The 12358-nt window shown below is 42.4% G+C and overlaps 1 protein-coding gene across 7 annotated transcripts in view; it reads right to left on the reverse strand.

Moving 5' to 3' along the window:
• LOC147021813 (zinc finger protein 385D-like) overlaps window positions 1-12358 on the reverse strand; it is a 406813-nt gene that overhangs the window by 394081 nt on the left and 374 nt on the right. The window contains exon 1 of one of the 7 annotated variants that reach the window (XM_085892197.1): window positions 2073-2124. The exons of the other annotated variants lie outside the window; for them this stretch is intronic. Coding sequence (XP_085748323.1) covers window positions 2073-2085 — 13 coding nt within the window. The 5' untranslated portion in view covers window positions 2086-2124. Of the gene's footprint in view, window positions 1-2072; window positions 2125-12358 lie in introns of those variants that run through there. 7 annotated transcript variants of the gene reach the window in all.

Raw genomic sequence — 12358 nt, forward strand, 5'->3', positions numbered from 1 at the left:
CAGACATACCAAAGTTTCTTTACCAAAGATAAGACATACCAAGTGCTTGAAAGTTTGAAAGTGTTTGAAAGTTCAAGTGTTTGAAAGTGCAAAAACTTTCAAACAACTACACAGGCCGTTCCTTCGCTCTCACGTGCCCGTACATGCGTGGCCGTACGTGCGTGACTGTACATGCAAAAAAAAAACAAATAACTTTCAAACAAATACACAGGCCATTCCTTCACCCTCGTAAACGACGACTGCATTGGGGGCATTGTGTTTATCTATAAATGTGCATAAGAAATTGAGAAATTATTCGAATACAGTAAGTCATCACTATCCGGAAGTCCGTACGTTGTAACCCGTAATGGGGAACGCGCTCTAACTTGATCATAACTTGGGAACCACTTGTCTGATTAATTTCAAACCTTGAAAAGGCAAACAAACAGAGATTGCTGGAATTATAGATGGAGAAGATAGATACTGTGGGTGCAAAATGCCAAGCAACATGTCCTTTCATTGGTAACTGAGGATCTCTTCCCCCAATGGCCACGCCTATGCAGCAACGTGTCCTGTCATTGGTAAATAAATGGTGCCCTTTCCCCATCGGCCAAGCCTACACAGCAACGTGTCCTGTCATTGGTTTGGTAAATAAATGGCCATAACTTGGGAACCACTTGTCCGATTAATATCAAACCTTGAACAGGCACATACTCAGGTCCTCAGCAATATACCTGGCAAATTTCAATTAGATCGGACCAGTGGTTGGCGAGAAACAGCAGTCACACACACACACACACACACACACACACACACACACACACACACACACACACACACACACACACACACACACACACTGCTGGAATTATAGATAATAATAACAATTATAATAATAATACCAAAAAATCGGGGTCTTCGGGAGTGTAAGGAGGGGTCACTCCTCAAAATATGTATTTGCATTCTTCTGCGAAACTACACACACAATTTCAATGAAACTTGACCACAACTTTCATCACCTGTGATGTACCAAAGTTTGTTCACACTATTTAAAAACAAAATAGAAAATCGGGGTCAAAGGGGACTTGCCGGGAGGAGGGGGGGGATGGGCTGCCCCCCAAAATAGGTATTATTGATAAATTTTTCTGATTCCATCCTTTGTTGACTTCTTCCTCAGCATCATTCTTCCACCAAGTGAGCGCCCAGGGGTATAGACCGTAGGCCGAGCTCTTATTTTGTTTAGTTTCGTGACCCACCTCGTGTATCTACCTGTATTAATATGTTGTGTGAAAATATTATAGAAATCATATCTGAAATTCGTCAAGCACCAAACTTGCACATTTTATCAAAATATGGAAAAAACACCCGAAATTGTAACAATTTTCTTTTAAACTTCGTCCAATCACAGTGCTCTTGACATACACCACCACACTCATCAACCAATCATGCGCTTCGTTGTAGGCAAGCTGTAAATTCACTAGCTGTCATGACGGCGTACATGTCGTCTGATGCTGGTGCTGCCAAAGATTCTGAAGTCAGTTCTTCGGTGTTCTGTTTGATGCATGTTATCAATACCCACAGCAAAGTAATTCCATTTAGTGAGAAAAGCATTCAGAAATATCAGGAATGTGCTGCTAAGTGGATTGATGTGGAAGGAAGCCCTGAAAGTAAGGTCGCTGTCAAGGTGCTACAAGTACACCACAGCCAGCCCAGGCTCGGTGTGGGGATTGCAGCTGCTGTAGCCGCCGATGTTGTGCCCGGTGATGATCATGATGAATGTGATGGATCTGGAAGGTAGGATCTCCTTTCTACCGTTAACTAATTTTTGACAGAATAGTCAAAATCAATACCCAGTGATTACTATACGATAGAATCTAACTGTTATGAATCCGACTGGATGTTCTGCTCTAAATTCTGCTGTCACTTATATTTATCCTCTTCCTAGTAATCTATACTCTTGCTCATTTCCCATCCTAACAAATTAATAAAATATAGCGATGAATGTATATCATTGCTTGAATGTTTTTTTTCAATACAATGATAGAAGTAATTACTCCTTTACAAAATAAGTTCACTTTGTCGTTGATACTTACGTAAAGACAGCATCAAGAACACTGAGAGGGGAAGACGTTCAGTAGGTGGCAGCTTGCTAACAAAAATCTACAGTGCAGATCAGCAGGTACCTCACCAATGGAAGAAGTTTCTGGCATGTGGTGAGAACAAAGCAGAGCTGATCAGGTTTTTTTCCAGACTTAGAGGAAGAAACCAGCTGAATGTCTGAAGAGAGTCAAGGTGTTGATTGCTCATGATGGGGAGTGCCATGAGTTTACAGACAAGAATGAGCAAATGATTGTTCGCTCTGTGCCAGAATTTGAGTGTAACCACGAAGAAGCAGATACTCGTCTTTTCCTTCACTGCCAGTATGCTGCTAGACATCAGCCATCAAGTTCAACAGATGGGGCCCCATACCCGGTCCTAATCAAAAGTCCTGACACTGACGTCTTTGTGATTGGAATCACCATGGCTGAGCATTTTGAAGCAGAGATATTGTTCCACACTGGAAGAGGTAACAACAGGAGGGCCCTGAGATGTCAGAAGGATGACAGGTCGAGTCAACCCCACCCGGTGTTAATTCAGCAGCTGACGGGGCTTGAACTCAGGACCCAAAGATCCCAAGCCTGCCACCCTAACCACTAAGCCAACACCAGGCTTGATTAATATTGGTGCTTTGTTAAGTTTGCAAAAAGGACAGTGATAGTCGGATTCAAAATGATACGGACACAAATGAAATGTTCAGAGGCAAAGCACTATTAGTGTATACACATATTAATGTGCATGTCATACTTTAATTTTAACTCTACTTTTTATCCTAATTCTTCAAGATCTTCAAACATGCAAAACACCTCCCAACACTATATACTGTATATAGAGAAGAAGCCAACAAGGTGAAACGTGCCAGATGATCTGTTGGACTGCTCTTTTACATATTGCTACAAGTTGTCAAGCTCTGGAAAAATATGGCTGCAAAAGAGACTGCAACTGTAGATGCAAGTGTGATCACTGCAGTTTAATTTGCACATTACTATGTTGATCTATGTTGTATCTATTAAGACAAGCTATGTAACATATATTAAGAATATACTTTGCAGGCATTTATTCACAGCAGATCTATTTTGAATGTTAAAAACATGACTAACATCACTCATATTAGAAAACTCTGTCAATTTCTGTCAAAAATCAGTGCTTATCTTGGTAAAGGCAGCCATGCTGGATTTTCATGTGGCAAACCTCTTTTTTTTGTTGACTGACCCAATGAGAACGTGCATTAAAAGGTGCATGCTCAGATCAGCACTTAATAATAATCTCTGTTATCTAAACTGCGAGATGGGGACATTTGGTCTAGTGCAACATGGCGATGGTGTGTGGAGAGATGAGTTAGAATTCGGCAGCAGAAGGGTTAGTGGAAAACCATGATATCTGTGTAAACAATAATTAATTGGTTCCTTGTATGTTGGCCACGGATGCAAACACAGAAAACGACAAGTAGCGGTACATTCAAAGTACACCACCCCAATGCCAAATAAATAAATAACAAATCCTCTAGTGTGCAACATCGCCGGGGCACCGCCTTGCAGCACACGGAGTCAGAATTGGGAGGGAGCGGTGTAAATAATTGATTGATTAATTGCATAATTAAAATAAATAATAATCATAAATTAGGTAATGTCTCAATCAATTGCCAAATAGCATGCCAAAACCACCACTGTTTCATCCAAACCTGTAACCTTTTGAAAATGATGTAATTTAAAAAAAAAAGAATAATTAATCAATAAATTTAAAACTACCCTTTATAGCCAAATCACTTGGCCACTGTCATGTCCAAGAATCAGCTTCCCAGCAAAAAATATGCCTGAGGTATTGACAGGATGAGAAATAAAATAAATATGTAATTAATAAATCGATAATAATTAATTTATTAAACAAAAAACATAAAACATAATTACATTTGTGCCAAAGCACATAGTCACTTTTGTGCCCAAATTTCAGCTTCCTAGATCAAAGGATGGCTAAGATATTGACTGGACAAGCAAGAAGGAAAAAAATTATTTGATTAATTGATTAATCAAGAAATGAAAACTACTTTTTACAGCCAAATCACTTGGTCACTGTCATGTCCATAAAATCAGCTTCCTCGCTCACTTCCAGTTCTGGGTTTGGAGCGTCAACAGGTCTCCTTCAGGACTCTCTGTTGACGATCTCAAAGTTAAGTTTCTGGTCGTTATCTGTCTCATTCTAACTTTATTTTCTCACCTACATGTTACTGTGTGTTCCTAGTTCGGTTTTGTTTCAAAATCATGCTATTTTGTGAGATTTTGTCGACCTTGTCTTCTCGGGTGCTTGAGGCCTACCCTTGAGGCTTGAGGCCTACCGGTTCCCCTCGGTGTACGATCGTGTTTATTTGTTTTTTATCCACATTACCTTCAATTTCTATCTTCCCCACTTTCCTAACGCCCCCATCCCTCCCAACCAATCACTCTATTTCTTATCTCAAAAAAAAATAAAAAAACAAACAAAAAAAGCGCCAGCTTTCTCCTTGCACACTCACGAGTCTCGATTCTTCCTCTTCTTCTTCTTCTTCTTCTTCTTCTTCTTCTTCTTCTTCTTCTTCTTCTTCTTCTTCTTCTTCTTCATCTCTTCTTCCTCCTCTCCTCTTCTTCTTCCTCAATTTTTTCCACAACACTTCCATGACCTAATCTGTGGAAGACTCTAAAAAATTAAATGACCATTTTTACAGCCATTTTTCCCTGCTGTGCAGGGGTTTGGCTTTTTCTTGAGGCAATGTTTTATGGCCGGATGCCCTTCCTGACGCCAACCCTGGTCGCCTCTTACGACACACAGGGATATGGTACACCTATTCTAACCGGGGCATACACCAGGACCAGTACACTGGCACTCATTTCGCTGACCTCGGAAGGATGACAGGCTGAGTCAACCCCCTGGTGTTAATTCAGCAGCCAATGGGGCTTGAACTCAGGACCCTTGGATCCCAAGCCACAACCCTAACCATGAAGCCAACACCAGGCTTCTGTGGAAGACTCTCTAAAACATTAATAATAATAACAAAAACCATCTCTTATAATGGTGCATCTTCCTCCTTCACACATGTGGTACTCTTTAGTGTATCATAATGCACTATTCTTCTGCAATTTAAACAGATTGCTCTCAATTCAACCTCTCCTTCATACCTTGCCTAAAAAATCCAACTGTTACAGCGTTTCTTCTCTCCATTCTCTGAATTAGCCTTCATTGAATCCATCAATAATTGTGTTAAATCGCATCTCTGACATAAAACTTAAAAAAAACACCAGTTTGCTAGGAATGTTCGCTTTCCATCAACCATTCTTTTTTCCAACTTCAGTGACAACTCAGCCCTCTCACCCCTCACTCTCAAAGCAACCATCCCACTCTTCTCCCTCCAAGCCTCCCTCTCACCTCTCTCAAACACTCCCCCCTCACCTTTCTTCCACCATTCATCCCCGTCACTCATCCTTCTCAAAGTTCCCCCCCCTCTATTCCACAAAGCTACCTCCTTCCACTGCCCTCTCACCTCCATCTCTTCACTCCTCCTCCTCAAATCCTCAACTGCCTTCTTCCTCCTCTCTTGTCCCCCCCTCTCTCACAGCAGCACAGAGCGTTTTCTCCTCCTCATCCAGCCCCTCCCCTAGCTATTCTGCAATCCCCACACTCTTTCTACAATCCTCCTTACCTCCCCCCCTCATCCCTTGTCCTCCCTCCCCCTTCCCTCCCACCCCCTGCACTCAACGCCTCCTCTCCAACCTCTTCATTAAAAGTGTGGACCTCAACTATCTGGGAACTTCGCCCAAACGTTTCAGATCTTTCCATACAGGTTGCCACTGACAAACCAGACATAATCTGCCTCACAGAAACTTTCCTCCCCCAAGATGTGCCTGACTCCCAAGTATCTCTCCCTGGTTACTCCCTCCTCTGGTATGACAGACCTGAGCCTCGTCCTGGTGGAGGAGCTGCTCTCTTCATCAAAGACTCTATTCCTCACTCTCCATGCACCGCCCTCACTCCGCACACCCCCAGGAATACCTCTGGATACGGCTTCCCCTCCACTCCCACCTCATGTTTATATGTGTACTGTACCGTCCACCTAACAGTGATGACTCCATCTACACCTCACTATCCGAAAACATGGACCATCTTCTATATTCTCATCCAAACTCTCTCTTCCTCATATGTGGCGACTTCAATTGTCATCATGCCAGTTGGCTAGGTGTGGGTACCTCTCTCACCTGTCATGGCACCTCAGCAAAAGCTTTCTGCAATTCATTGGGACTGACTCAATCGGTCAACTTCCTGACCCGGATCTCAACCAATGGTACTCCATCTCTTCTGGATCTGATTTTGACAAATTTCCCTGACAAAATCTGCTGCTCTTCCTCCACTCCAATCGGTTTTTCTGACAACGTCCTTGTCAAAGTGGGCACCTCTCTGGCTAATAACAGAGAACTACCTCACCGACGTCGAGTCTGGCATTTCAGTCAAGCCGACTGCCAGGGTCTCCAAGCAGCCATCAAACTTATAGACTGGTCTCCTATCGCTACTTTCTCCAACATCAACTCATCCTGGAAAATCTTTCAAAGAAACTTGCTCTCTCTCATGCACAGATTTATCCCCTCTCGTCTTCAGTTGTCCTACCCTTCCTCCCGCCCTTGGTTCACTGAAGCTTGTGGTGAGGCAGTTGTCCTGAAACAACTAACTTTTTCCTCAAGGAAAGCAAAGCCAACTGAGGGCAATCTCAGTTCCTTCCATAAAACTCGGAACAAGTGTGTAACTAGCCTCTGGAGAGTCAGAAATCAACATCTTTCTAACCTCAAGTCTGAACTCTCAAACCTCTCTCCCTCCTCAAAATCCTGGTGGTATCTCATCAAATCTGTTTCTGGTGTATGTTCCCCCTCCATCCATTACCTTACCTCAAATGGCGGCACTGCTGATACCACACATGAAAAAGCTGAATGCCTAAACTCGGTGTTTGCAGCTAAATCTTGTGTCCTAAACCCATCACTTTCTCTACCCACCTTACCCAGTCGCACCCAACTGACCCTGGACTCTGCATCCTTTTCTCCTGACAAGGTGGAGAGCTTGCTGTCAAACCTCGACTCAGATTCTGCAACCGGCCCCGATGGCATCAGCCCACGTGTCCTCAAAGCCTGCTTTTCTGCTCATGATCACCCTCTCTCTCTGTTCTATTCACCCTCTCATTTGCTAAAGGTCATCTGCCATCTGCTTGGAAATCAGCAAACATCACTGCCCTGCATAAAAAGGTGCAAAAACAGATCCCTGCAACTAGACCAATCAGCCTTCTCCCAATCATCAGCAAGGTTATGGAATCTATCATCACTTCAGACATTAAATCCTTCCTCTTCTCCAATGGCTTGATTTCCGATCAATTTGGTTTCAGACCAGGTCACTCTACCCTGGATATGCTGCTTCTGCTCTCCCACCAATGCATGGAGGTCCTCAATACCAGACAGGAAATCTGAGCCGTATCCTGGACATATCATGTGCTTTTGACACAGTCTGGCACCCTGCCCTGCTCACCAAACTCTCTTCCTATGGAATCCAAGGCCATCTCCACTCATGGCTCGCAGACTTCCTCTCCTGTCGCAGTCAACGTGTGGCCCTAAATGGAGTTCTTTCATCCCCTATTCCTGTCCATGCTGGAGTTCCTAAAGGCAGTGTTCTGGGCCCTGTTCTTTTTGGTTTTCATCAATGATCTCTCCAACTCTCTGGAAAATCCTCTATATCTCTTTGCTGATGACCCCACCCTCTGCCGTACCATCGGACATCCCTCAGACCGGCAAGCAGCAGCTTCTTCGCTCACTGCAGATTTGGATAAAATCACAAACTGGTCCAACACGTGGAACATGTCTTTCAATCCGGACAAATCTCACACTCTCACGATGTCTCTTCAAAAGGACCGTTTAGAAACCCCCCATCCACTTTCCCAACAATCCTCTGGAAAACGTCCTTTCTTTCAAGCTTCCTCGTCTCACTATCTGCCATGACCTTTCCTGGAAAAGCCACATTTCAAACCTCGCTTCCAAAGCCAGTCGCCGACTGGGTATCCTCCGTCGTGCAGTCCTTCCTCAGCCCACCTGAGCTCTTGACCACTTACAAAACTTTTGTGCACAGCCTGATGGAGTACTTCTCTCCCCTCTGGGCTGGTGCTCCTGCATCCCACCTTTCTCGGCTTCACACTGTAAAAACCAAGGCATTTCGGATCATTGGCATCTCCCGCAATGAGGCTGAATCTTTGGGCCTCCCACTCAATCACCGCAGGTTGGTCGGTGGTCTTTTTGTCTTCTACCATCTCCTCTCCAGCCTTGCCCCCCCCTGCTCTCTCTGCAATTTGTCCCCACCACATTTCCGCAGGGCGCTGAAGGTCCAACAACAACCCCCTTCTGGTAAAACTACCAAAATCACGAATCACTGCTCACCTTCACTCTTTCATTCCTCTTTTTTCCCACCTTTGGAATAAACTCCCTCACTCTATTCATTCCCATTCTTCCCTCCAGGCCTTCAAAACAGCTGTTCACAACCACCTCTTATCATCCCCCATCCAAATCCTCAATCTTTTCTACCCCCGATAATCCACCCAAGCCCACCTCCTTCAAATTCCCTGCTTTCCTTCCTGAAAGTCCCTGTGATGTTCATCTTCTATTCCCCATCATCCCCGTACCATCCTTCTCCCTTCCACAGATCCATCTGTTCCCCACTGTTTTGTCCTTCCCACTCCCTCCCCTCTTGTCTCATGCCCCCTTGCTGTGTGTTGTGTGTTAGCTCTCACATGAGCCTCGACAAGGTATACAAAAAAAAGAAAAAAAAGTAGCCTGAGATATAGCCAGGATGAAAAATATAAGAAATAAGTCATTAATAAACTGATAATTATTTCGTAATTATTCAATCATTTGCTCAATCAAAAAAATAAAAATAATAATTTTTCGCCAAAGCACATCTTCATTTTTGTCCCCACATTTCAGCTTCCTAGCTCAAAGGATGGCCTAGATATCGCTCGAACAAACAAACAAACAAGAAAACGAGCAATCAGAGATTGCAGACCCTCACCAGGACTTGTTTTGTATGGTGTATTTTGTGTGGTGTTTGTGTGCTGGTGTGTTACATAATTAAGAAAAGACATAACTAGAACTGCCACTTTATAACAGCAGGCAGTGATGACCAGATACCAAGACGTCACATTTTGATGCAACCTCGCTTTGATCGTACATCTGACCCTGACCCATGACGTTTTTTTCTTATTATTATTCAATTGAATTCACAATGGCATTAAAATATATTCAATTCAGATCAAATGGGAGACCAAATCGGTACAGTCCTGCATTGGAGTAATCAGAAGGAACCCAAACAAGCAAAAAGCAAAATGAAGTCATCAGGAGAAACCTGGGTAGGATTCGCATTTCAGCTGCTGCTTCTCTATACTCAAACCCACCAAGGCACAGCCAAATAAGCCTTTTTCGAAATAAAACAAAATAATAAAAAAAAAACCCACATCAAAAAATTAAGGTCATAATGAGGTCATAATTATCTTTCAAACATTCTACATGAGTCGTTGCACCTATGTTTAAAATTTTATCTCAATCTGAAAAGCATTGCAGAGAAAAACACGAAAGTTCTGTGTATACAAACAAAGAAACAAAGAAACAAACAAACGGACCCAAACGTAATATCCTCTTCTTCGGCGAGAGTAACAAGAAAATAAAAAAGCAATGTCACCCCCAGGGTGACCAGTATCTTGCCAAAATGTGAACATGAGTGACTTATTTATTCGCTTAAAGTTACTCAAAAAATAAGGGTTTCGTCGACCTTGATGCTTGACCTTTTTGTGACCTTGACCTTTGACCTTGACCTTTATATTTTCGTACGGTTAATGGTATCTCTCCAGGACCGTTGTACATGAAATATCAAGAGATTTTGATGAGAACTGAGGAAATAAAATTTTCATGAAAAATCCGTTTTTTCATCATGACGTCATTTGATGACATCAAAAATGTTTAAAATATGCGTCAAACTTTTGACAGATCTGGAAAGCACTTATTAAGCGCTTTCATATGAGGGATTACTCGATATGGTATCTAAGATTTCAAAATTTGACCTTGGGGTCAAAAACTTTCGACCTCCAGTGCTAACCATGAAGGTCAAGGCCGATTGTCACCAAAAATTATTCAGCTGAGCGCCAGACCATGAACAATATTTCCATGAAGTTTGAAGACGATCCGATCAAAAATACTCAAAAAATAAGGGTTTCGTCGACTCCCTTGATTTGCAACAAAGTGACCTTGACCTTGAAAATTTTATGCGCTGAAAGGGACCTCTATAGGACTCTGATATGCGAAGTTACAAAAATTTCCAATGATAACTGTGCTCTGCAGAGTGATCGATACGTGATTACAGACAAACAAACAAACAAACAAAAAAAAAACAAAACAAAAAAACATACAAGCTGACTCACATATCTTGCAAAAACTTCGTTTTGGCAAGATAACAAACGGAGTGAAAACTGAGGACTCCCTTCTTTTCAGCACCTGGCGATGACATCATGCATCACCTGGATATGGCATTGGGAAGGAGCGGTGTACAATTAGGTTGTTTTGATTGGAGGTAGTGTTGGAAGAGAGAAAAAGTGGGTAGAGAAAGGGATGGGTTGGTGAGCGTCGACAAAAGACCATACTGCATAAGTTATTAGACAGCTGAACATCAGCTTGTAATACGCAATGTTCAAAATGACAGATAAATGCTAAATGAGGCCGTGTGTGTGTGTGTGTGTGTGTGTGTGTGTGTGTGTGTATGTATGTGTGTGTGTGTATGTGTATGTGTATGTGTATGTGTATGTGTATGTGTGTGTGTGTGTGTGTGTGTGTGTGTGTGTGTATGTGTGTGTGTGTGTGTGTGTGTGTTTGTTTGTTTACAGTGATTCAGTTCTGCTCTTTAACCTGCCGTTGCCAGCACAAAAAGTAGTATTCAAATCGTCTTTTAAACATAATTTTCAGCATTTAAACGACAGTGTCAATTTCAAAATGGTTAACAATAATTGTTCTGTTCCTGAATGCAAATTGGACTCACGGAAATATAGGAAATACAAGAAATATCTGCGAATGAGAAGTGTTGGGTTTGTACCATTTTCTGTTGTTTTAACACAAGCTATCAGTCACGATGGATAACACACACACACACACACACACACACACACACACACACACACACACACACACACACACACACACACACACACACACACACACACACACACACACACACACACACACACACACACACACTACTGAATTGGACAGTATCAGGGATACTCCAAAATAATAATTTAAAGGAATCCTGTAAATGATGTTAATTTCACAACTTCCTACATTCTACTTTATTTCAATCGTAAACCTCAAAACGTAGTTCCCTTAACTAAAGTATGAACCTTAACCAATAGGCAACTGAATGGTTTCCCCATTGCAGGGATCACCAGCTGGGCAGCGTTCTGCCTCAAGGTTTCGATCCTTTCATCCCAGATCCTCTCCAAGTGGCGGATTGACAACCTCGGTCATGGATCCACATCAGTAGATTCACAACCTCAGTTGCATCCAGGCAGTCAGTCAACCCATCAATGCAATATCACTAATCAAACTCTACTTGCTCTCTCAGGTACTTTTCCAAGTATTTTCAACTGATTTCAGAACTTTGTGAAACACACACATACACACACTTCAACTTTTAGAAATAAATGCAAAATTCTCGAAGAATTTCCCTTGTGGCACAAGAACCAAACAAACAATATATTTATAATAGCCGTCACAGCTCCCACCTCCCACTATTATTAATAATAAAGATCATCATTTTCAACTTACCCTGCATATTCACAATTCCCAGAAATGTCCTTCCCATTAGTGTTAAGAAGCAACTAATCCTGATAAACAGTCCATTCACTGGTAACAATCAATCGGTGGTTTGTGGAGCACATACCCATCCACTCAGGCCTTGCTGAATTACTTTAGGTTTTTCTGATTTACTTTAGGAACTTGTCTTAAAGTACAGGAATGCTCCTATGTTTTGTTGAGTTTCGTTCACCTTCCAATCCGTTTTCTATGTTTTATATTAATTCTCTATGTTTAAATTATGCTGTACTGGAGTTAATTATGCTGTACTGGCCCACAGCTTTGGGAGTTTGTCCTATGAGCAGCTGCCTGTTCAGCGAGCTGAGAAAGTTCTCCAAGTCTTTCGTTATTTCAGACTCTGTGAGCCATTTCAGGTAACGATCTTTATCCCGGACACA

Source organism: Eptatretus burgeri, chromosome 8 (assembly GCF_056783735.1).
Source record: "Eptatretus burgeri isolate ZD-2024b chromosome 8, Ebu_testis_v1, whole genome shotgun sequence".
Lineage (NCBI taxonomy): Eukaryota > Metazoa > Chordata > Myxini > Myxiniformes > Myxinidae > Eptatretus > Eptatretus burgeri.